This window comes from Convolutriloba macropyga, chromosome 3, assembly GCF_964194025.1.
Source record: "Convolutriloba macropyga chromosome 3, txConMacr16.3, whole genome shotgun sequence".
In the NCBI taxonomy this organism is placed as follows: Eukaryota; Metazoa; Xenacoelomorpha; order Acoela; family Convolutidae; genus Convolutriloba; species Convolutriloba macropyga.
Window position 1 is genome coordinate 18,029,368 of NC_134470.1, and position 27,302 is coordinate 18,056,669.

The window sequence follows — 27,302 nt, forward strand, 5'->3', positions numbered from 1 at the left end:
TAGACGTATGATCCCATTTCAAGCCAGCAGCAGACCTGAAAAATTGGATAGTATCATTTGATCCGTTTTGCGCGTTCAATAACACAAAACTTATATCTTAATACATTCCGTGCTCTATGCAATATGGCGACAAACAAACGATTCCGATTCCACTAACAATTTATGCCTGTGGCCTTGTATAATAGTTAAGAAATATATTATATCCAATTAAATCTAAATTCCAGGCTGTCCCTACGAGCACCACCAGTATACAACTCAACTTCACCACAAGTGATAACATAGCTGATGTCACATTCACCATCTTCAGCAATGGGGTCCAGGTGGGCACAGTCTCTGGGGGATCTGTTCAGTTTGATCACACTGGACTGTTGGCAGGGACACAGAACAACTACACCGTCACTTCAACTATAGGAGGTAAGAAAAAATCAGGACATGCATATTATTTTTTTTTGCATATTATATTCTGAAGGAAATAAAATGGACGTCAACAGTAAGGTAAATTAGCATCCAAGAAATTTACGAAGTAAAAATTCAGTTCTTAAATTTTAATTATACCCACTCATTGTAGTACATTTTTGAAAAATTATCGTTCCGACCCCTCTTGAGGGGGGGGACTGGTATCATTAGAAAGCATGTCCAGCGTAGAATATGGAAGTAAAAAGATTTTGTTGATTTTCATTTTTTACAGGGAGTTATCCAGGCTTAAACTTTTGAGAAAATAGAGTGAAAATTAGTTATTTTTTTAAAAAAAGTGCTATTGACTTTATTTTTAAAGACAAAAAAATATTGTCGGCTATTTTTAATTAATTTTTTGTCAAAAATTCTGGCTAAATATTTCAAAATTTAGACTTTTTCATCAAAAACAGCACTAAATAAATTTCTCTAGACCACTTTGGTTAAATTTGCAGGAAGCAACACCCAAACACCACCAAAAAAATCATCGTACCCTCAAAATGAGGCTATTTCTACTTCCATTCCTAGTGCTCCATAATTAAAACTTTGTCGTTTTTTGCTAACTTTACTCGTTGAATATCAAAAAGGGAGCATTTATTTTAGATTTTTGACTAACAAAATATCTATATCTATAACATTCGAAAAACTAGGTGTTCTTAATGGACGAACAGCATTAGCAGAGCTAGTTTTGGATTAATCTTGGACTGTTACAATCCAAAACTAATTCAAATTGTAATCAGTCGGTCTTATTTATAAAAAAAAATTCGATCTTTTTTATATTAATAAAATAACAGAAAATTTCAAATCAAAGCTCACTAGTACGAGGTCCAAGTCGCTTCCCGATGAGCTCCAAATTATTGCATCTAGTTGGTTACTTGAAAGCTTATGGAAATTTTGATTTTTGAAAATATTTGATTTTAAAATAAAAAATGGCTTATTGAAATTTGCCTCATTTTTTCTCTTAATTTGGTCAACTTGCCGCTTAGTGTCAGCAATGAAAGAATGCCTCTCCTTTGTAATGAATTCAAATTCAATCTTTATTGCGGCTTTACACCTTAAGTTAAGGTTTCCTGGCTCAGAAACTACTAGATTTCACATTTTTTTCAGGTATTTGCCCATTTTTAACATTTTCTAGTTTTGTCACCTTATCACGGTATTGACTGTTCATATATCACTTTATGGACGCGCAAAATCAGTCACAATTGATAATATCAAAATCATTGTGGATATAGACTCTGAATTTAACGGCTTTGACAATACTTTCTTGAAGAATTCAGTTGATCTTTTTTTAATTTTGTATTTAACTGTTGTTTTTACTTTGTCTTTTTAGTCGTTTGAAATTTCCTCTACAAAGACCCTATTTCATTGGCTTTTTTGCCTGAATAGATGGGCCAACTAATTTTCTAATATTAGTAGATAGCTGATGGCCTTCACGACTTTGAAAAAAATTGTTTTCCAAAATAAAAAAACAACATTTTTTAACTTCGCAATTTTGTGACTTTTATTGTCTGTTTGTTACCTAGTCTCGTTAATTACAGGCCAAAAATGACAATAATGGTGTTGAGGGAAGGTGTCAAAGGTATTGTTGTCACAAAATCTTATGTCTTCAAAGAATTCATTATGACTTCACTGGCTTCGACACGGATTTTTCAAAAAAAAAAAGTAAATTAATTTTTGATTTTGTCATATTCTACGTTACTTTTGTAGAGACAAGATATATTCTGGATAATTGCAGATCTAATTGGCTTCATTGGGAATAGTAAACAAACCTATTTAATTATATCATTTGGTAATTAATGGCTTTCATGTCTTTGGAAATTTTTTTTTTCGAAAAAAAAGAGCATCACTTAGTTTTGCTGTGTTTTGTCTACTTGTTACCTGGTTTCATTAAAGAGAAGTAACCTAATACGTTAATGGTGCTCAATGAAGGTGCAATCGAACATATTTTGAGGGCCAAGGTATGGCTTTACGGCTTCTAAATTGTTTTCTGGCAAAGTTTAACTGATTTTTTGTTTATTGTCTATTTGTTTTTCTTTTTGTAACCGCATAAAAACTGAATACAGACAGTTTTTCATTTACACTTTTAGAAAAACTGATAATTTTAAATACATGGAACAATTTAGTTGATTTCTATTCTTTTTCATTAGCGTGAAAATAATTGTTTTTAAAACAAAATTAGTGAACTTTTCAAATTTACTGTTTTTGTTCTTTTTGTCTAATTGTTATCAAGACTTATTATGGACTGGTCCCATATCTTTTTTGGTGAAGTATATGTTATTTTGGTTAAGCTTTAGTTTAGTTTATTTTCAAGTTAAGTTTAGTTTTAATTTAGTATCAGTTTTACCGGATGCTATTTTGACTTTGTTATTAAGTTTTGTTTTTCAAAACAGACATATAATTTTTTTGATGTATTTAATATTTGTTGTTGTTGGTTGATTTTGCTGTTCGTCTTGACTCGCTTTCTTAACATTGTCATGTCTCATAAATCTAATGCATCATTTTTACTCCACTCAGTTATTTGCTTTGGAGGCTATCTTTTCGTTCATATAAATACTTGAACTTTGGGTTCTTTATCTGTTCCTCATTTGGTAGACAATTATGGCAAAATTGTGGATTAGTGGGGTAGGAACCTTATGTGCGATAGCACTTTACCGAGCCTCCTTGTTAGGTAATCTTTTTGCATGGGAGCCACTGTTGAATTTTTGTTCTTATTTAAGTTCATGGAAGAATTTTAGAATATGAGAACATTAAGGCGCTAAAATTATTTCAAGAAATGAATACAATTCGCGCATAAGTTCTGGCCAAAAACTGAATATTTTTTTTCGCAAAACTGTTGGATACTAACTTAATTAATGCTTCCACTATATCAACAAGTCAAAAATGATAAGAAAAATTTGAAGGAAACAACCATGATAGTTCCGTTAAAAATGCTTCTAAACTTCCCGCATTGGATTAAAGGAATTCAAAATCAGCTTTATACCGTTTTTATCAATAAAATGTTATCAAAAATCCATTATACGTAATCTCCTTCTATTATAATTGTTTCAAAAACATTCGATATGAATTTAAAATTTGCTATGAAAACTCCATTAAAAGCTATCAAATAGACTTAAATCTGATTTTACTATAAATTCTCTGCTCAGAAAATGAGCATTCCTAATAGAAATTAGGAAAAGCGGTGAAAACCGATTTAAGCAGTACTTTCGCAACAGCAAGTACATCGGCTCAACAGGTGCCCATTTGAAAAAAAAAACGAAATGCTTCATCTAAAATAGAGTAGACAATGCTGCAAAACCTTAAACAATTTTAAATAGGGTAAAATTGGTAAAAATTTTTGAATAAAATAATGAACTATGCCTTCATTAAAGATGTGAGAGGTTAATTTAATGTGAAAATTCTTTGAAATTGAAATTCGACTCTAAACAAGGTTTCATTTTAAAAGGTGGCTAAAACAAAAAAAATTGAAATGAACATGCACTCACCGAACTGCAGAATGCCTATATAAACTCCAAAGGTTAGATTAATTGAAGTGCCATAAATCACTCAAAATCATCATTCCTTTCAACTGCCCAGCTTTTTCCGGCTAATATAGTAGTTTGTCGGACCTATTCTCAACTAATTTTCGTCTATTTTTTTTACCCTTTTTCGGCTAATATAGTAGTTTTTCGGACCTGTTTACGACTGTTTTTCGTTAATATTTCGGCTGGATTTAGACTTGCCGAGACTTGGGTTTGAAAAAGAAATGATTGAAAGTGTTGACTTACTGTTGTCCAGGTTGTTTTTGGAGATCTGATTTGAAATCTGGGAAAACTGATTTAGACGTCAGGTGATTCAATTGAAACTTAAATCCAAATTGAACTAGCCCATCGGCTCCATTAGTATAGACTTGATACTAAAAAATTGGTTGGTGAACCTGGAAACATTTTGTAAAGATATTTTTAGCCAAATAAGTGAGAAAAATATGTTGAATTGAAAATACAAACCTCAGAAGAAGATGAAATCACGCAGTCGGCAATATGAGTTATAGCAGTTGCGTGTTTGCGCAGCTAACTTTTTTTTATTCTGACTGGCTGAAAATTGATCGCTAAAAAACATGACCAATCTTAAATAAATTTAGTTTCATTGACATCGATTTAAATCCGTTCAAATATTTGCTAAGTAAAAATGGCAGTCGTAGCTCCAAATTTCTTTTTTTTGTCAAACTATACCCCATCTATTGTCGAAATGTAATCTTAGCCAAAGAAAATATCCATAAGATCGGTTGCTTGTTTAGGTTGTCCGACCTGGGTTTCGATATATTGTTTGTAAATTATGGACTGTGTAACAGAGTTGATCGAAGCCCTTATTGGCAATCTATTGGCGACTTGTATGTCCTCAAAATTGTTTTTCTAATTTGATGAAACACTTGGTGAGGACAAATCGACTTGACCGTCTAACCTACTCAAGAGCTCTTTTAAACATGTAAAAATGAGATGCAGCTGGAAGGTGTTATTAATTTTTAAAGTAATTGCTATTATAGCCCTCAATACTTACAGGGCATGTAAAGTACAGTCTCACTTTATCGCTTTTTTAGTCTCTTTATCAACTTCTTGATGTTCTTCAACCTTGTAAGGTTTTGCGAATCGTTATTGCATCAGAATAGCTCTCCAATAGTTTATAATGTCAAATTATTTTTCCAGTACCGCTCTCAAGAGATATATTTAGAGTTTGCGCGATGTCCACTAAAATTGAGTTGATGTTTTTGGCATAATGTCTACAAATTTTTTTTCGCATAATCGAGAATTCATCTAGTATTTGCGTGCCCAGATTAAAATGCCAGCAGAAATCAGCTCTGAATCATGAAATTTCAATTCTGTATTATTATAATACCTATATTCTGACCATCTCACTATATTCCCTGTGAAGACAAAAACTCAGTAAAAAAACGCGGGACTGAAACATTACTGACCAGTCGTAGATTCAGTTCTTAGAACTTTGTGGCCTGTTTTTTATAGTGCTTCAAAAACCCTGGCGAAAACAACCCTTAGTTTTTTGAAAAAAAGTTTCAAAAACTATTGAACAAAAACAGTTATGATATGTTTATTCTGGATAGAATATAAGATTTGCTGAATATTTGATTTAATTAATAATTTTGCGAACATCTCAATGTCAAAGTTAAAGTTGGACAATCTTTTCCATTATCCCACCGTGGTAAAGTAATGCATTTTTTCGCAGTTATTTTTTTTTACAATTTCATACAAAGCTGCAGGTCGAATTCACCTGCAGATTAAAAATAATTTTTCTTTTTTTTATATGTCTACCATATGCTCATTGATTCGTATCAAATATGTTCATTGGTTAATATCTATTAGATTTTCAGCTGTAAATCCAGAAAATGTTAGTATCCCAGAATATTTTGTTCTAACTCATACAGACAGGTTTATTGTTTACCCTATTAGGTAGCAGAATTACTGATAGCTTCTAAGCCTATATGAAAACAATTGATTCCTGAATTATTATTTTCAAAAGAGTTTTGAAGTTCTGGCAAACTTTTTTAACTAATTTTATTCTTCTAAAAACAAATGATTATCAACCTGTTATTTAAAAAGCTCAACGAAAATCCTGCCCTCTGAAGTAAATTGTAAAATAAATTAGGTATACGTTTCTATTCAGCCACATGTTTTATTACTGCTACTCTCTTTCGAAGTGTTTTCATCGGCTGCATGTTAAATTTTTGTCTTATGCGGAAGAAAGGAATTAATTAAAATTGAACTATCCACAGGTTGATGTGCCATCCGGAAGTGACTTCTGATCAGGCCAAGTCCATTGCACACGGTGTGTTCGCATACAAAAATTACAGGGTCTGAGATTTGGTTCGAGCGCACAATAGTATGATCAGAGGTCACCTCGGTCTGGGGATTGTATGATCAGAGGTCACTTCGGGCTGAAGATGGTATGATCAGAGTTCACTTCGGTCTGAAGATGGTATGATCAGAGTTCACTTTGGTCTGGGAATGGTATGATTAGAGGTCACTTCAGGATGGAAGTGGTCTGATCAGAGGCAGATTTAAGAGCAAATTAGTTTGATCAGAGACCATTTCGAGCCAACATTGTTCCTTTGATTTTTTGTTTTTTTTTGTACACAGAGATGTTGGCTCTGCCAAGAGGCAACAAAAAGCAGCATTCTGATCACAGACACAACTGGAGACTGATGGTTTTGATCAGAACCAAAGTTGTCCAGCTAATAGAAAATGCCAGTCCCCTCAAAGGAAATTTTCATTAACTGTAAAACACGAGGTTTTATATGGAAAGCTGTCTAAATTCATCCATTGAGTTCAAAATATGCACTAATGGTACAGAAAAAAAGTTTTTTTCTCTCAACAGTTGGGTTTTCTTTTCTATAGCAATGATACTTTTAAAATGTGGTCTTTTCTTTAGATGAATTTAATAACGCAAACATCATTTTTTTTGAAAGGAATATATTATAACAGAATTCGTTCATAGTGACAACCATTCACTGATCAGACTATTTCGAGCGCAATTGAGTCTGATCAGAAGTGATTTTGAGCGCATAATTGTCTGGACAATGGTCCTGGTTTGGTCTGGGCCATGGTCGCACAATCTTTTGGACAATGGTCTGATTTTGGTCTGATTTTAGGTCATTTTTGTCTGGAAATGTCTGATCAGAGACAGTTTGAGCGCACACGGTGTTTCAAGCGCACTTTAGTCTGATCAGATGATACTTTGGTCTGGCACGGTCTGATCAGAGGTCACTTCCGGATGGCAACTCAACTTGGGTCTGCTTCAATTTTTGAATTATATGTTTTTAATATGCTGTTATAATATTTCTTGGCGATGTACCATGTTCGTTTTCTCTCTTTTGTTCCAGAGTATACAAGTCTTGTTAGTGATCCAGTTATTGGCTGCTCATACCCTAACAGACCAACCAATCTATACTTCACGCCAGTGGACGCAACCTCAGTCCGGTTCCGCTGGACTTATCCTCCGAACAGTGCTCCAGATGCTGGCAACGTCTTCTATGACATCACAGTCAATGGTTCCTTGGATCAGAACAACTACGATGGGTTCCAGTATGTCAAGGGATCTCTAGGTGCAATGGAAAGCTTCAATTTCACTGTCGAAACAGTCCTTGTTTGCGATGCCACTGGAACACCCGTGGAGTATGACTCGTCAGTTGCCGGTGCTCCTGCAATGCAGTGGGCATATACGAAGCCCAGTGACCCAGTTCTGGCTCTGGTCGGGACCTCGACTGTTTCTGTCATCAATCTGACTCTTCCTAACCCTGGTTCCAACAGCTGGATTTCACCTTACGACAAAATTAGGTTAACTTTACACAGCTGTCCCGTTGACCGTTGGATTGAATGAAAGTTCGTGCGGAGATTTTAACAAAATTTTGTCTATGCAGATTGTTTTAATTTTTATGATGCAATGATCGATATGCAAAGCGTGTGACATACAGACTATAGATCGACGTTTCAATCTCGGGGTCCCTCCAACATAGTGCTCATTTTACGTTAACCTCTCTTGCACCCCAACCCCCCCTCCCTTCTCAAATACTGTAAAATTTAGTGCCCATGTTACGTATACCCCCCTCAGTTACGTATACCCCATTGTTTTATGTGAGGGGGGTAAACTCCAACATATCACTGACGTTGTCTGCATTAGGATGAAATCTCACTTAATTATAGATTGTTTGATCAATCTTGGTTGAAATAGGGGCAGCAAAAATTTGCAGAAGTAGAAGTCGTGCACATAAGCGTGAACCTTCTGATGTCTGGGAATAAAACTAAACGGGCATCTGAAATATAGAACCTATGTGTAAAAGATAGCCTAATGCTTTAAAATCACAGAACCCTAAATGAAGTCAAATACGGAGCTTTATTACAGTGAAAAAGCGGCGAAGTTCAGACGCAGTTTAATATAGATTAAATGAGTTCACTTATTTGCATGCAGGTTGTTCCGAGATGGCTTCGTGATTGACACGACCACCAGTTCAGTTGACCCCTACTTGTACAGTGACAGTGGCCTAACACCCGCTACACAGTACAGATACGAGACAGAGGTCACTTGGAACAGACTCACAGCATTCAGTGCTACTCCTCTGTACGAGTGCACCTGTAAGATGGCATTATCGTATTACAGTAGTTTTTTTGAAATCATACTAGGTCTTATTTGATTTGCATAATTTTCTAGTGGTCATACAAAGCTTATAGCACGAATACATACGCAGTCATGGACACACACACACACACACACACACACACACACACACACACACACACACACACACACACACACACACTTACAGATACAGAAACATGCGTACATGCCACAAAATCATACGAAGAAAATAGATTAGCCATGCACACACGCGCATGCACGCAAGCCAGCAAGCAAGCAAGCACACACACACACACGCCCGCCCCCAAACGCACCCATACAAGCACAAACAGGCACGCACTCACACGCATACACACACGCACACACACGCACACACACGCACACACACACACACACACACACGAACCCGAAAAGTATACAACTCAAAACGACACACACGCATACACAAAACAAAAACAACCACCTGGCGCAAAGTCAGAACGAGTATGCAAATATGCAAAGTTACACCCGAAAACACCTCTGTGGCACTAAATAATTATCTTGTCAGATCTCTCAGGAATACTGAAATTCTCTTATTATCTTTCTGTTCTTGCCCAAATAAGAAAGTTTTTGAAGGAAACTTGCCAGATAAACGTCTGTTACAGAACATGCGTACTAGTGTCAACCGCGAAGGGGTTAATACGAATTGATCACAAATAAATGTGATGTATTTGTCAGAAAACGTATGTATTTTTGTGGTACAAGGTTGAAGTTACTTGTGAACGTTTTCCTGCTGAAAAATTAGTAAAGTAAAAGAATGAATATTTTTCGCACAAAAATAATTTTTGGCATCTTGTAGCAGACGAAGTACTGAATGTACACCTTCAACCAATCAGAAACTGAGAAAACTATTCTCTTATTTAGAGCGGTAGCGCAGCTGACTTCAGTCAGTCTATTAGATAGTCGCTACACTATGCACGTAACTCCTCTATTGACGCCGGTGTAATGTAACTGATTCACCGTAATAATTGAAGCCTGTCTTTACTATTTTACTGAGTCAGTTAGTCTGAGAGGACTAGATAAGTCTACTTTGAGCGCAGAAATAAGTTTCCCTAACAATTTATAACTTAGGGCTGTAAAAGGACCCCAAGCAGGGTCTGCCTTAATTGTTGCGACCAGTGAATAAACAATCTCTAATCATAAAAAGAACTTGCAAACAACACAAGCCACATCTCTTACAGAGATAATTAGAATTAGAGTTTTCATCATTAAAACCCTTATATAACTTCAGTGTTGGTCAAGGGAAATACAATCCTAACAAACATTTCATCAGAAACGATAAGATAAGTAAATCACTTCACCACTGGAGTCACAACGAATTGTAAATCCAGCGAAACACCATTCGCCACGGATACTCATTCCGAAAGCGGAGAAATGTCTGCATTAACAACAACAAAGCGAATGCCTGCTAGACGATATGCGACCATTTCAAATCACACAAATCCACAAAGCAGATCAATTAAATCTACTTTTAAACAAAGCAATACAACTAAAGACTCACTACTTTAGCAAAGAGCCACAACCCTTTCTCTTTCTATCACAAAAAAATTCAGAAGTCTCTAGAACAGTATTTCTTTCCTACTTGAGAGAAATTTATAGTCAATTGGCAAAAAACAAAAAACACAGTCCTTTTTCTAATGATCTTTTTCATTAAATAGATATATTTTTCTTATCTATGACATAATATTCTGCCCATTATCAGATACGATATATTTGAACACCTGAGACAAGTTCATGACGAAGTCTATACTGCCGATTTAGTAGATCAATTCCGAAAATTATCCTTTGAGTTTGCACTTGCACTTAAAGCTGCCTCTACACATTCACGAGCGGAAAGCGTACATAAAATAGCCAGACAAGAAATAGCAGGTTTAAATCACCTAAGGCAAACATTGCTACGAACAGTAATAGATGCCGATCCATCTGATGTAGGAACTTTAGAGTTGATCTCAGTTTTAATTTTTAAGTTTGATTCCTAGGGCTGCATAATCTCGTGACACCAGTTTTTCACAATAATTCTTCTCGAATGTCTACGGTACATCCACATCACCACCTAACACATGCACACACAAAAACACGCACACACACACACACACACACACACACACACACACACACATGCACGCACTCACTCGCTCACACACCCACACACCACACACACGCGCATTTACATGAACACTTAGACCCATGTATATATGCGTATTCAGCTTTCCTTTTGACTATTTTTTATCTTGTCACTTTAGACCCAGAGGTTGTGCAGAATGTGCGAGTGAACCCTCACAGTTGGTATGGCATTGACCTGAGATGGGATGCACCTGTAGGAAATACAGTCACAGGGTGAGATAACTTTTACACCCTCCCATTCCACTAGAGTTTATTTTGAGCGTGATTCAGTTAATTGGTCATATCCATATCATTTAACAAGAAAAAAAGATATTGCATCAGTGGAAAACTAATTGATTACCAGAGAAACAATATATAATGAATCTTACCACGGCATGCAGCATCTGGTTTTTCTTGACAAATCATATGCATGACCACCCAAAAGCTTTTTAGTACATACATCCAATTTTGAATCAAATTTGAACTAATTTAGCCTAGTGTCACTCGTCTCCATACACTCTTACAACTCTAATCTGAAAACATGCGTCGTGAAAAAGCCCGCCAAAATCGATTAAGTATCGGATATTGGCCAGGTGATGACATATTGGCAAGCTGGTACTTGTCTTGCAATTTTTCTCATTAGGATCTTAAAGAGATACTTCAAGTTTTGCGCCCGGGTTTTCAGTAGTCTAGAATAAAATAGTTGACGACTTAATTAAATATGCCAGCTTTGTTCTCATCAGTGAGAGGTCTATTGTTTAAACTACTCATTGTCTATGAACTTTTCATATTGTTAGTTAATTACGATGACATTCTCTTCAGGCTTTCTTTAATAGTAAATTTCTTGGTATTTTTTGGTTTACCTAACGGAGACTTAATATCAATCAAGTTAAGTTTTCCGACCAGTTTATTAAATTGCAAGTTAAATAAAAAATACGCAGTGTAGAGCAAATCCTTTTTGATAAAGTGAGAGTTCATCGTCAAGAATCATTCTTGTTTTCTGTATAGACTCACATTACCACGTCTTTGTCGTGCCTGAACTTCCCTGATCGGTTTTATGATCTGGCGAAGCTCTTGCAATAAATGGTTTTTTTATAAGGTGATTGATAGCTATTAGAAATTGACTTGAGTTTGTTTAGACCTGCATTCAGATTTGTAGAGTGGGTACCAAATGTTATTAAATGATAACTTTGTTTTCCATTCAGGTTCCAAATAAAGATTAATATTACGGGAGAAGACCTTTGGGCAGATCTGGGGTTCAACTTCGAGTACTCGTTCCGCAACCCGAACACCCCTGATGATGTAGAATTCACAGACACCAACAACAATCTCCTCAATTTCTTCACGAGCCAACTGACGACAGGTGTGAAGACATTGGCTCCCAATACAGCATACGGGATTGAAATTAGGGCGTACTTCAACTGTACTGGGCAACGGGCAAGTTATGAAGGCGAGGCAGTTGCTGTTGTTGGTGAGTGGGTATATTCTTAGATGAAAAATATTTCTGCTGTAACAGATGAAGCGGCAATTTCATTCAGGGCATGATGAATGTTTGTCTTGTAAGGACTTGCAGGTTTCTGGCAGAAACTTACAAGGCGATACATCGCCTTCCAAGTTTTTCTGCCAAAGTTCTTACACTTTAACCATTCGACCTACCAGTTCTTACAAGTTGACCATTCGACATACAAGTGCTTAAAAGTTATCCATTCTGCCTATACTGTAAGAAAAAACAATAAAACGTCGCAACATAAGAATGTACAAATATTCTGCGCATCAAAAAAAAGGAAAAAACATCAGAAAACTATTAATCTAAAGTATCAGAAAAAGAGCTCCTCCATCTTCTTTTTTTTCAGTTTCTTTTTCCAACTTTAAACAGTCTTGAAATTCTCAGTTTCAGACCACCATAATACTTGATTTTTTCTGCACTCAACAAACTTTCAAAAAATGGCCCAACTTTTATCATTTTAAAATACGTAGAAAAGTTTCTGGTATTGGCTGAAGCAAAAAAAGACCCGTATTGCAGTTCCCACATTTCATGTAATCTTGGAAAAACTAGTAAATTGTCATTTTTTCTGTCCATTTTCTTATTATTCCTTTTTAACGTCATTTTTTAGTAATTAGAAACTTTAAAAAACAGAATGCTGCATGTTATTCCTACGCGTTTGAATTTTTGAAATAAAACTCTACGATTGTACTTAGGTTTGACAGCACCGTACCCTCCAAAAGATGTGATTCTTACACCGGTGGACGACACTTCAATCAGCATAGCATGGACTGCTTTGACATCACCAGAGGTGCTACAATACGACATCTACCAGTGCGATACGAACTACACAGAATGTACTAGAGTCGCACAAGACGTGACATCACAACCTCATGTTGTGAACGGTTAGCTTTTTAATTAATAGCTGCGACAGTGATATCTGATCGGAGCTAATTATGGGACTACTCTTAGTTTTTTATTTTGATGTCAAGATTTTTGCTACAACCATATGACATCACGCTCACTTCAAATCAGCTTTTGTTCATTCATTCATGCTCTTTTCAGACTGAGTTGTGTGTGTGTCTGTCTGTGTGTATGTGTTTGTATGTTTGTGAGTGTGTGTGCTTGTGTGTGTGTGTGTGTGTTTGTGTGTGTGTTTGTGTGTGCGTGTGCTGATGCGAGTGAGCAAATTGTTGGCCACACGTGACTTACCTTACTATCGAAATAAATTTCCTCGCTCTCAAATTGAATTTTGTCTAATTTATATGGAGGCATTACCTTGATCTAACTCTCATACAAGGTTATTTGAGGGCAACTGTAACATCATTTTTTTATCATCAGTTTAAGGGCAGTTTTACATCAGAAGTTCAAAACAATTAAAAGCGAAACTGACGTTTAACCAAAATTCTTTTTTCAATTTTTCAGCCTCATTCGTTTTATTAAAACTTGGAGGCTACAAGTTTACAAAGCTATCGCTGCTTTTTCTGGCAGCTTTTTCAAGCTATGTTTTCTGCTTTCAGCAAATGGTGTGGCAATTTCAGTCCGTTGCGATAGAAAAAAATTTTGATAGAAAAATCCCTCAGCAGTGAACGCGTTACTTTTAGCAAACAACTCTTCTCAACGCAACCGTGTCGAAATTAACCCCCCCCCCCTGATTACCCCAAACTGATTTACGATCAGGGGGTAATTGTCTATGGGGGTAAAACAATGTACAATTAGTGGGTAGTGGGGGGATTGAGGAGTTTCTAGATTTGACCCACCAAAATTACCATCCAAAAAATTTATGATGAGTAGTAACTTTAGAGGGGTAAAGCGATGTAAGATTAGGAAGGTAACAGAGGTAATGGTGAGTAATGGAGTGATTCTATAGATTTTACGCCCATAAATTACCATCCAAAAAGATGTAAGATTAGAGGGTAACTTTAGGGGGTTAAAACGATGTAAGATAAAGGGGGTATTGGGGGTAAGGGGGAAATTTTTAGATTTTATTCCCCAAAAGTTACCCCTCCCAAGATATCTATGGTTTGTGGTTAATTGTGGAGGGCAATAAAACAAGAAACGTTAAGGGGTTAATGGCGGGTTTATTCATATAGATGGACCGTCAAGAGTTGGGCAAGCATTGATGGTTTGGAGGTTAAGGAGAAGCGGCCGAATGTACTGAGGTTCAAGACTGTCATTAATCAAGTATGGGGGCTAAAACAATGTAAGATTAGGGCCTCCAAGGGGCACCCCCATTACCCTCTACTCTTGCATCATCTGGTCCAAGATTCAACCCACGTCTTTGTTAACGCTTGCTTTTCTTCGTCAATGAAAAGAGCAGTCTTTGTTTAATTGAGATTCCCGTCAGCTGTCCGTTGAGTTGTTCAGCAATTAGATGAGATCCATTCACCTTTTTGTCTGAAAATAGTCCTTCGGATTTTAAGGTTTGTAAGTGTAGAGGTTGTAAGATGGTTTTGGCGCCAATAAGTATTCAAGGATTAGAAGTTCTTTGTTTCTATCAAGAGCAAAATTTTGATACAAAAAACCAAACAATTTTAGCCTGTCTGCTGAATGGATCATAATATTTCATTTGGGACCTGTTTTTATTCATACCTTTTTAAGGCAAATTAAGTTTTGAGCAGAACCTCCCACGGGGAATCCCGTAATCCTGATTTCTTACATTAATTAGAAAAACCCCAACAACCATCTCAAAAGTTGCTGCAAAAACCTCATTAATGGATTTTTAAACTTTATTCCACATTGAATAGATGAGGCTGCAAATGTTTCTATTGAATAATTGAAGTGAATAATCGGGCAGAAAAATAGCAATAATTCTCAGTGCTATTTTTGCAAGTGAATTTTCAGAGAAGCAGGAAATATTAAATATTGTAAAACCGAGGAAGAAAACAAAATTAAGAAATGTCCTTCCCAAACACTGGGTGAATATTGGCTGGTCCGGTGTCCTCCAGCCCACTCAGGGCACTCGTGTCCGAGGCACCCGTATCCGGGGCACTCATGTCCGGGGCCCTTCACCAGTTCCTACTTAATAATGTAATATAAATATCATTTGTCATTTGCGAACAATAAGGCGAGAAATAGTGAATTGGGTGTAGAACGCGAATACCAAAGGAGCTGCTGTGATTGGATATCTGAATGGTTCAATAGTATACTCAAACAATAACTCTTTGCCGTCAATTGTTTATTTTTTTCAAACCACGCTTTGGTAGAACTAACGTTAATTAGTCAGATTTTATGAATAAAATTATCGTAGTGCCCCTAAATTATGGTTAAAGTTCTCTACTCACAGTTCAATTTCATAAAAGTGATCTGAAGGCAACTCTCCGATTCGAAAATCCTCTCTCCTTTTCGGCTTACCCAAGTTGAGGTGCCGTAAGGAGTGACCTCTGATCAGACCAATCCAGACGGAAATGTCCTCTGATCAGACCATTACCATCCGGAAGTGAGCTCTTATCAGACCATCCCAGGCCGATGTGACCTCTGATCATACTATTGTGCGCTCGAACCAAATCCCGGACCCTGTAATTTAAACACACCGTGTGCGTTGGACTTGGGTCTCATCAGAGGTCACTTCCGTCTGGCACCTCAACCTGGGTACTCCTCACGTTAATTGTTATCTTTAAAATATCCAATCGGAATGCGCTACGGTTGCGACAATTGTTAGTGTACCCCCACTATGGGCGAGACAATAAAAACAATGGTTGGACACAATATAGTCAAAGTCTTCCTTCTGACCCAGAACTGACTTTTGGTCAGTTAGTTCAGGAGACCACCACCTGTCCGCGACACAGGTCTGACTATTTAGGGCCAAGAACTTTTTTTGGGAACTTATTTGTTAGTGAAATATTTCAGCTTTGACCCAGGCAACTTTCTACTGTTTCGACGTGCGTGCTAAATGGAACGGGATAGAGACATCGGTTCTGGACAGGAAAGAGTGGCTTGATGACTACCAGGACGAACTGAACAATACAGACCAACACACTCTCAACTTCGCCGCTTTCTACGAATCACATCTCACATTCACCAATTACACACACGCTTACTACGATGCGCTCTGTTCATGCACTTGTAAGTTGAACACATTTTACTCATTGTACCCTGTCAAAGACCAATTTTCGTTAATATTTTTATTGGTGCCGTTTATGTAGAGCACGTTGTTAGGAGAGCTCATAAGCCAAGATGATCAACTTTAACCCAAATGATTCCATGTGTGCCTCTACTAAACGAAAAAAAAACGAAACTGGCACGGGCTCTCTGTTTATTAGACGCAAACTAATTTAAAGTAATGGCAGCATTAATATTTAGAAATGAGCTGAATTTTGAGATTTAGTAGCTGGAATGAGGAAAAATTGTAAATAAAACGTTATCAGTTTTTTTTAAAGCTTTTTTTGAGAAAAAAGATAGTCAGAAATTGACAAACAGAATTTACATATTAACAATTTGCATGCAAACAAATCCGTCAATTTATCATAAGAGCAGCTGACTATGAAAATTGAGGGACTGACTGACTGCACATAAATGCAAAACTCAACTCGATGTTATTGACGATTTTGAAATTTATTTGTTATTGTTCCGGACATCACTATAGGTTAAGGGTTACACGGATTAAATACATTCTCTGAACTTCTCTGATTACGAGCACCTAATGTAAACATGATGCAGGCTGTAGATTTACAATGATTTACTCTACCAATAATTTGGAAAGAAAGATGAGTGTATTGAAAGATGATGGAGACAACGGTCGTTTTTCATAACAGGCGTCTACCGCTACCACAATTTTGAGTAAATTTACTCCCTTTTATATCTAGTTTCAAACTTCGTATCTTAATACATTGTAAGGTGGACTAATGGTTCTCATCCTTTATCCTTTTGGTTGGCCTGTAAGTCACAGCCAGCTCCTTTTAAAGTAGGTTTTATTTCGGCACCTGTCCACGCTTGTAATGTTAATTTATTTTTACAAGATACTTTCAGGATCATACGTTTATTTCAATAAAAAAGTCGGCGCTCTACCAGAACAAATTGCAATCATATGTATTTTGTTGAAGCAATGGATGCCGCAAGAGCTCCAACTGCAATTTCCCTTTCATCAATATGTTGCTAAGAGTCAAAGTTGTCATCTTTTTTGAAAATCTATTGTTATTGGTGCTCAGACCCGCCTCCTCCTCTGACCATCAGCTGGAACCAGTACAACTCCTCAGCCATCCACTACAACTGGACCCTGCCGGACCTAAGCAACCAGAGGAGAGAGTGGTCCCTCTTGACTGGACAATTCCTTCACATGTTCGCAGTCGGCTTCTACGACAACAACGCCGCAACTGAGCTTGAAATGGTACTCACTCGGATTTTTTTTCCAACTGCTTTATCAGAGAAAATTACAAAAAGGGACACAATTTCTAAAAATTCAAATGTTTTTTTTTGTTTAGCTATACTACTGATTCAAGTCTTAGTATTCAGGTTTAGGTTCAAGTATAATTATTTTGTTGTTTTCTGGATTAAACCTTTTTGCTTCACAATTGGGGCCAATGAGAGATTTAAAAATTCGCCAAATCATCAAAGTTTGAATACTAAGTATCGCACTCTACCCAAAATTGTGCTGCGTTTTTTCACATTTATAATGGCCTCAACTCGACCCAGTTACGTAAATTGCGCATGGCTGACTTGTTTTTATTAAAGTTTGTCGCAAATTCACGGCCATCTTTTTCAGCACACAAAATTTGTTCACCGCCATTCTGAAAACTTTCATACCAAAAAAATTCCGAAAATTGCAGTTAAATAGCTCGCGCTTTTTCGACCTATATGACTCCAATATCACTGAAAATTAACAAATAGGTTTGTTTAATATAAGAAACCAAAACTTTGCTATATTTTGTTTTCACCTTCACAGAATAATTCATGTCCAAGTAATCACTATTTTTACTTTTCCTTTTATAAACTCTGGTAGAAAGTAAATTTCAATCTAGCAAAATTTCAGAGCTACGATACCCTGGAGCGCATCTTTGGGGGTTTCAATCCAATTGAGAGCCACGAATTGCAGATCAAGAGCAGACTGGTGTGTCCGGACAGGAAGGCCACAGTAGCTGATGCTGACACCACTGTTCTGGACTCAAGTTCTCTCAACATAACTGCATGGACACGTGAGTGTGTTGCATAATTACCATCTTAGCTGTAATTACGGAAACCCAGTGAAAAAGAATCACTGTGAACAGAATCACAATTGAATCACTTGATACGTTTTAACATAATCTCCTTTCTGAACTGGATCTTGGAATTAGTAACAAAGTTCAAGGTCAATTTAAGCAGTTTTGTTTGAAATAGTTAGTCGCCCTATTAATTGAAGAACAGTATGAAAGCTTAAGTGTTCAAGGTCCGACTATACCGACATTCACCACCATCACTCAGGTATCCTCAAACCCAGATGAAGAGATCAGCATTTCCTACTCCACCCCAGACTCAGGAGCTCTTTACTTCCACGTGGAGAGAGACTTCGCAGATGTTGGTCTGAATGCGACAGCTACCACTCAGAGTGACGTGGGGTTGGTACCAGGCACCGTTTATAACTACACAGTCTTTGCCCAGACGTCACCGACTGCTGGGGTGGTTCTGGTCAGCATAACTTCAGATCCATCAGAAGCATGCACCCGTAAGTCGGGCTTTACTGCTATTACTATAGTTCGTGGAATAATATATTGTTACTTAACTATCGTTCTGGTCACTGTGAAACCACCGGGTAAAATTCGTAATAGAATTAAGACATTTTGTGATGTTTGTGGAAAACTTTGTTCAACCATAATTTATTTGGGATCTATTCTGTTTTGGCCCCCCAGCTTAGTGAGCATAAATCTTTTATGACCCCCAGGCGCACGTGCTATTTTCTTACATAGTAACGTGCTATATAACAGCATATAATTTGTAACTGGAGTCATAAAAAACACTGGGGGGAACAGAATATAGATCCTTTATTTGATTCATGAAAGTATGATCGGGCGTCCGAGAAAAATAAGCGAGGAATTAGAGTTGTGATGCATGGTCAAATGGGCTAATCTCGTTTTAGATGGCTAATTCATTCATTATTAACTTAGTTGACAATATAGCTCATCAACAGAGTCAAGTGGGGGGGGGGGGGGTATTTCCGTGGGTTTTTCTGTGTCTCTTTCTGTTTTTTTCGGTAACCGGTTTTGGACACGGATAATTTAAAATCAACAATTTCATATATATTATTTATATTATTCTTGGTACAATTAAGAGTAGTGCTCACCACTCCGCGGAGACGAGCATGTTAGAACAAACTACTATCTGACATCGTTTAAATGTTTTGCATTAAAACGCACGCTTTCTTATTCTAGTCCCTGCCGACATTCCGTGGCTGAACAAGACAGACGTTGATGATGTGAACTCAGTTGTGTTCACGTGGGGACAGCCTCTCAACGGATCATGGCTCGGATACAATTTCACATCAGACTCGGGCACCACTTTCACATTCACAAAGTTTGTCATTATGTTTCACTGTGATCCACCGTCTATTTAAGTAAATGTAAACTTCCGACGCTTCTAAATCTTCTCAAAAACTTTACTTTATGTTTTTGTACTTTATGAGTCAAAATTTGCTATAAATATCCAATTGGATTCAGATGTGGAGTATATGCTGACCATTCTAGTACCTCACACTCATGATTGGAAATAATGGCTGACAATCTTTAATTTATGCACAGGAGCAAAATTTATTGAAAAATAAGGTCCTGAAAATGCATTTCTTTCTTCGTAATTTTGCAAAATTTCCAAATAACCTACTGCATTTAGCTTGTTTGAACATCCAGCAATTACCTTCTATCATTTTGATCGTATTGCAACCCAAATCCAAAACATAAGTGATCGCTCGTCCAAACTCAATTTGTTTGTGATTTTGTCAAAAGTTTCGTTTTATTTCCTCAAAGATTTCGCGTCATGACTTCACAGGAGGCCCCTTGATCCTGTTACTTTTTTGGCTTTGGTTGTATTCATACTGTGCACTAGATATCGATTTTAAGCTCAATTGTTTTCGCTTTTCAATTGAAATCTGGAGATTTCAAATCGCACAAGCGTTGCAAACAGTAAAAAAACAAAACAACTCAACCATCTTTTCTGTGTGAGAGGAGATAATTATATTGGAATTTCATTTAAACTTTCATTTAAATTTCATTTAAATATTACGTCTTTTTCTCAGTGCAGTGCGTTGAAGCCACTCAGTTAAAACAGTTTCTCTGGTGACAAACTTATGATTTAAGGCAAAAATACTTTATGATGAACATCTGCGTATGAAAAAACTAAAACTGCTTATCTGGGAAAGAAATTTCGCGAATAATATTACCAACCTTAACCATTTATAGTACGAGGACTTTTATATAATACTTTTGGTACTCTAGATCGCTTCAGTCAAATAGCTTAACTCCGTGTCCGGACAAAACATTCCCAGACACAACAATCCCAGACAAAGAATCCCAAATGGCAAAATATTCCCAGAAAAAACAGTCCCAGACAAAACAGTCCGAGACAAAAGAGTGCCAAATTGCAAAATATTCCCAGACAAAACAGTCTCTGACAAAATAGAGTCCAAGAAAAGCAGACAAAATAGACCCAGACAAAATAGTCCCAAATAAATATCAAACCAATTGTAAGACAAAATCTGCGAACAATTAACAAGCATAATCCAGGAGTTAAGCTTCTGAATGCATTGTTTTTTATTGATATAAATGAAAATTAAACCAAAATTTTGTTCAAATTACATATTTTTGGCAAAAACTATGTTGTAATCAGCTTATTTTTTTTCAATGACTTACGGTCGTGTGAGTAACTTAAGTAGTTTCTTTGTTAATTGGTGTGCATATATTAAACTCTATGTTTCGTAGGGATTATTTCGTCTAAGACTGTTTTGTCTGCTTTCTTGGGACCATTCTAAATTGCTTTCATAAGCAAGCTCTTAATAAAACTAATTTAAGCATAATAAAACCATGAAAAGCTGTTCCCGACAAACTCTATTAAAAATATTGAGTAAACTTATCGGTTTATGCGTCGCAAGTCAGCCAATAATTTAAAAAGTTTGCAGCACACTGCAATAGTACTTTTTCGAAATTCAGGATCAAAGAGCGAAGCTATAGTTGGCTTCAAAAATAAATCAAACAGCTAAAATTTTATTCTAATTTTCTTTGCAATTAACGGTGGTCTTGCAGGACTTGTTCTAACGGATGAAAATGAAACTGTCTAAGTTGAGTATACTCGAATTTTTACAGTAGCATTGCAGTACCAGTCCCATTTTTCCCTAAAAATTGCACTCTGGATAGGATTATATATAAAATATTCGGAATGCAATTTTGAGGGATGGTAATGGGGCTGGTGACAATCTTCTCAAATGATGATAGCGTTGTAAGGTCGACATATTACAAACTGTTTTTGGGTGATAGGTAAAAATGATTGGTTTATTTCAGCATCGAAACCGTGACACTAACTGGGCTGGACTGGTGTGTTCAGTGGAGTTTTCAGATCTACTCGGTGGGTGACTGTGGATCCACAAACAACGATGTCCTCTCTGAGAACTCACAGAGTTTAACTCACTATCTTGGTCAGAAGATTAACTGCATTTTAACCCACCCACCCCTTCGCCTCTCTAATATGCTTGCAAAAAAACCAAGCATGCCTCAGGAGAATCATTTCAAAATTAGCTTTGACTAGTTGCGGTTAATTGCAAAAATACATGAAAGAAATTGATCCAAAAATAAACTGATATTTTGCTCTACTTTGATTTAAGCTTTGCCTAAGCCTTTTCTCAAAATTAATCATATCTGAATCATTCCAGTTTGCTGAATTTCTTGAGTTCATTTTTAACTTTAGAAAAAATGCCAGTTTCGAAACAATGTCTCAAGACAAAGCCAGTTTAATCAGCAAGAAAATGATCGTTCGTATTTCCAATGTTCCAAAAATATTGGAACCATCATCATTAAGAACCCTGATCACTCCTATAATCGAGATTTCTTGCTCATTCATAATTGCCAATTACAAATACATTATTTTTTGGTTAATACTGGTCCGTTTTTGGTAGTGTAGCTTTTCCAGTAAACAATCTTTAACGAGTTTGTATCATAAACAACGAAACAGTGACTACCCATAGCACTTCTAAAAGCACTCAATTCAATTACCTGCAACTGTTGTTCTAGCACCCAAGATACCCTCGATAGAGTCTACCTCTGATGCAGTTGACGATGTCTCTATCTCAGTCCAGTGGACAGACCCAAACGTGGCTCTCTCCTGCCCCACAAACCCAAACATACTCATCTACAGAGATGGGGTCGAGGTAATTTACCTGAAATCTTTTTGATTTATCAAGATTTATACCACACCGCATTGACTATTGAGGAGACTGTCTCGGACCCAATTGGCTCTGGTCGGATTTCGTTGGGTCTTAATTCTGTCCCTACTTTCGGTGCTTTCTCTGACTCTCTTCATCTTACAATTTTTGCAGAGGAACGTCAAGGTGAATTTTGAAAGTTAATCTAATGGGAGATCAATTGGGTATGTACACGTGGATCTGAGCACACTAAGTTTAAGGTCCTAATTCTATCTATCCTAAGCTTAGATCCCGTAAATCCCAAATAGCTCGTGTTTTCACTAATTATTCTGATATATAAATGGAACTTAATTCTGATCGATACTCAAATATGTCTGATTCAAAAAAAAGGCAGACCGGAAGTTGAAACATTCAGAGGATGACTAGTCAAAGATAATCAGTGTTTTTATTATTGTTTATTTTTATAATTATAACAGCAGTGATCGACATCATTCGGTAAAATTTGTTACAGGTGCATGATTTGAGTGCCCCTGGCTCTGGGTCGCAAGTGGACTCGGGGCTGAGTGGAGGCACAGTGTACGAGTATCAACTGTCAGCTAAGAAGGGCACTGATGAGTCATCACTCTCAAGTGTATTCGTACTCTGCACAAGTGAGTACCAGGAAAAATACAGCGGAATTTGATTGGCTAATAGATTAGAGAGCATCCCTAGATGACATTTTACCACTGTTGCTCTAAATATCTAGCCCAATGATCCCAAGACTTTATCGTCTAAGATCTTATGAGGTAGAATCTTTATCGTGTACGATGTGGTAAGAATGATTTTTTTTTCGTATAAGACCTGGCAAATTTTTTGTCGCGCAAGTCCTGAAAAAATTGCCTACAACGTCTCAGTTGGGCAATGAATTATCTAAAAGTTACCTTTGTGAAATTGATCAAACGTTTCAGCACAGAAATTCCAGAATCATCGGAACAAGATTATAAACTCTGACGAAATACAACAGTAGTTCGAGGATTCAATTCGACTATTTTTTCATATATAACGACAAATCTGAAATTCGGACGTACATAACAACGTATAAGCATTATCAAAGATAGCATGTGTCAGCAACGATCAAGGCAACAAGTGAAAGCTTTGACGGCAAGGTTTTTTCGATGCTCTTTTACTGGTTCTTGTCTGATTTTATTGACGTAAAATCAGTTCGTATTCAATCGGCAATTGTCTAGAAAACCTAAAAATATTAAGCCGAAAACCACCTCAATCGGTGCATATCGTGGTTATATTTACTTAAAATTAGGTTAATTGAACTTTTTCGGAACTTTCTACGTATATTAGAACGTATTTAAATCTTATTTTAAAGTTTAGAAATACTCAATTCTGATTGGATGAAATTCGTTCATTTACTGCGTAACATCCTCCGGCCCGGAAGAAGATGTTGGAAAAACTGGTACAAGTTTTACAAGCGGGCGGACGAGTGAACCCGTCGACGTACGTAAAACGGCGGAGCGCGCGACGCTATCGGAGCCGTAACGGAGTTCCACAATCCGAGCGGTTGGGTAGTAACCCCTAGGGTTGTTTTCTTCAACTATCCAAACCAAGTCACCGGTCTTAAGGTGTTGCTCGGCAGGTGTCTGCCACTTAGAGCGTCGGTTCAGCGTCGGTACGTACTCTCTGATCCAACGGGACCAGATCGCATTAGCGTACGGCTGCGCACGGGCGTAACGTTTACGATGGTCGAACTCATTGTTGCCGACAACAGACGGAATACCGGTAGAGTGTTCTCCTAAAAGAAAGTGGTTGGGCGTTAAAGCGTTCAAATCGCACGGGTCGGCGCTTACGGGTGTTTAAGGACGCGAATTGAGGGCATTCTCCACGAGACAAAAGGTAGTGTGCAGTACCTCATCCGTGAGGCGACGCTTGCCAAGAATAGTATACAACACGCGTTTGAAGCTGCGTACCAACTTCTCCCAGATACCCCCTTGATGTGGTGCGCTGGGTAGATTGAACCTCCACTTTATACCTTTGTGAGCGAACTCAGCTGCAATGTTGACAACGTTCCACTTTTCAATACTTTCTCGGAGTTCTTTCTCCGCTCCAATAAAGTTAGTGCCATTGTCTGACCAAATCATGGCAGGTGTACCCCTACGTGACACAAACCGCTCAACTCTCATAACACAAGAACTGGTGTCCATGCACGTAACTAACTCGACATGGACAGCGCGGGTAGTGAGACAGGTGAAGAGGAAGCCCCACCTTTTCTCAGTACTACGGCGGACAGTAACTTAGAATGGCCCAAAGTAGTCAACGCCAGTGTTCGTGAAGGGAGGAGACTGGTAAGCAAGTCTCTCTTTAGGTAAGTCAGACATGATTGGTTGCATAGTTACAGCTTGGAATTCTCTGCATCTCAGGCAGTGTGTTTTGATGGAACGCAAGGATGATCTTAGTTTCAGTACTGTGTAGTGTTCCTGCACAATTGATCTTAGGTATTCAACGCCCTGATGATAATGCTTTACGTACGTGTGTTCAAGGACCAGTTTTACAAATGGATGACGTGCATCTAAGATGATTGGGTACTTTACGTTAAACCCAACTTCAATTAACCGCTTGATGCGGCCCGAGGAACGGATTAGCCCATTTGGACTAATAAACGGTGAATGTGGAGCAATTCGGCTACTCCGTTTAACGAATTTATTGTCAAGAAGATCTTTTCTTTCGGCTTCAAAAGACTCTCCTTGCACCAAGTACTGTAGATGACGCTCGGCGTCTTCAAGCTCAGTAGGGTTGGTAATGCTACCATCGGGGTTACGGTAGCCGGCATGTTTCGGCAAAAGCCGGAGAACGTATGCAGCAATGCGCAAGTACTTTTGATAAGAACTAAACTTATCAAATGGGAATAACGAAGGAACGGGGGCTGTCTGTTTTTTAAGAGATGCAGCGAGAGAAACAGTGTCTTCTATAATGACTGCTTGGTTGACGCCAAGTTTGATGTTATTAATGACGTCTTTGTTCGGCACGAAAGGGAAACTTGAGTTATTTAAGAAATGTGGACCATTGACCCAACTGCTTAATTGCAAAACCTCAGCGGGCATTCCACGCGTGCCAGCATCAGCTGGATTATCCTTAGTTGCTACGTGGCTCCATTGGTCAACGCTGGTATACTCCAAAATTTCGCAAACACGGTTTGCAACAAAGATTGGTTGCTTTTCATTAGAGTTAATCCATTGGAGAACGGTCGTGCTGTCTGTCCACATGAATACTTGGTTAACAGTTACAGTAAGTGCTTGTGTAATTTCCCTTTTCAGTCGAGCGGCAAGTAGAGCTGCTTGTAAATCGAGTTTTGGGACAGTCATTACTTTCATTGGCGCCACGCGCGCTTTCCCTAAAACAAACGCAAGCTCTGTTTTTTCTTCGCCCGTAGGTGTTTTTACACGGGCTCGCAAGAATGCGACCGCACTAAAAATATCCTGCGAACTGTCACCGAACATATGCAACTCTATATTATCAAAGGGTCCACTAAAATAACTTCGGGGAATTTTGATGTTTTCAAGCTTTGGTAAGTCCGCACTCCAAACCAAAAATCTTTGAACGATGTCCTGTGGGAGCTCTTCATCCCATTGTTGTCCTGTGACACGCCAGATGTCTTTTAAGAGCAGTCGCGCACCGACCGTAAAAGGTTCGACAAGACCAATGGGGTCAAAAACTTTCGAGACAAGACTTAGGACCATGCGTTGCGTGAGGGACTTGGTGATAGCGCAGCTTGTACCCCTACTCACAACTAAAGTGTCATTAGTATGATCCCACTTTAACCCTAGCACATGCGATGAATCCTCTTGACATGAAACAATAACCTTGGGCTCAGTAGATTGAGAGGAACCAACAATTCGGTCAGCCAGATTTGGTACATTGCTTACGAACTTTGTAAGCTTAAACCCACTGAGATGGAGAAGATGTACCAATTCCTTCGATCTATTGATGGCTTTCTCTGGAGACTCCACTGAGTCAAGATAATCGTCCAACTAGAAGTTTTCAAGGACGGCTTTGGCAGCTTCGGGGTAAAACTTGGCATTGTCTCTCGCAGTGCGTTGTAATGCATAGTTGGCGCATGTGGGCGAGTCTTTAGCTCCGAATATATGGCGCGTATTTTGATACACTACAACGTTAGTTGTTGGGTCCTCCCGCCACAGAAAGCGAAGTGATGGTTGATCTGATGGTAACACGCCAACCTGTAGAAACATTCCCTCGATGTCGGCGGAGACGGCATATGGATGTTGTCGGAAGCGAAGAAGTACGTAAATAAGATTTTGGAGCAGATCAGGGCCAGTGAGCAAAGATTTATTCAGTGAGGCGCCATAAAATTTTGCTGCTCCATTGAGCACCCTACGCACCTTACCTGGTTTGTTCGGGTTTAAAACTGGATGGTGTGGTAGGTACCACTCTTTATCGGACCGGCTATCAACCTTGTGAGCGTCCGGATCCTCAATTACATACCCCTTATTTAGGTCTTCCTTGATGGTACTAGTATACTTCTCTCTGAGGTCTTCATCCTTGGCCAAGCGTTTTTCCAGCGATTTTAGTTGCACAAGGGAGGAGATTTAATTATTTGGTAGCTGGATGTTGTCTGCTGCCCACAGCATTCCAACATCGTATCTCAGGCCATTGTGTACGGTGGTATTCTCAAGGATTTCGTGAGCCCTTGCGTCTGCTGCAGATCTGGAGTCGACCTGCTTGTTTGCCCCGAATGATTCAATGTCGTACCATGACTTTACTGGACTTGCTAACTCATTGTCATGT

At 37.9% G+C, this 27,302-nt stretch overlaps 1 protein-coding gene across 1 annotated transcript in view; it reads left to right on the forward strand.

Annotated features, from left to right (window-relative positions):
• LOC142336553 (uncharacterized) overlaps positions 1-27,302 on the forward strand; it is a 141,932-nt gene that overhangs the window by 93,162 nt on the left and 21,468 nt on the right. The window contains exons 25-38 of the mRNA XM_075385462.1: positions 225-414; positions 7,322-7,775; positions 8,407-8,570; positions 10,857-10,950; positions 11,922-12,187; positions 12,916-13,104; positions 16,049-16,264; positions 17,347-17,525; positions 18,168-18,330; positions 18,561-18,836; positions 19,540-19,681; positions 21,655-21,788; positions 22,381-22,517; positions 23,023-23,161. Coding sequence (XP_075241577.1) covers positions 225-414; positions 7,322-7,775; positions 8,407-8,570; positions 10,857-10,950; positions 11,922-12,187; positions 12,916-13,104; positions 16,049-16,264; positions 17,347-17,525; positions 18,168-18,330; positions 18,561-18,836; positions 19,540-19,681; positions 21,655-21,788; positions 22,381-22,517; positions 23,023-23,161 — 2,743 coding nt within the window. The remainder of the gene's footprint in view (positions 1-224; positions 415-7,321; positions 7,776-8,406; positions 8,571-10,856; positions 10,951-11,921; positions 12,188-12,915; positions 13,105-16,048; positions 16,265-17,346; positions 17,526-18,167; positions 18,331-18,560; positions 18,837-19,539; positions 19,682-21,654; positions 21,789-22,380; positions 22,518-23,022; positions 23,162-27,302) is intronic.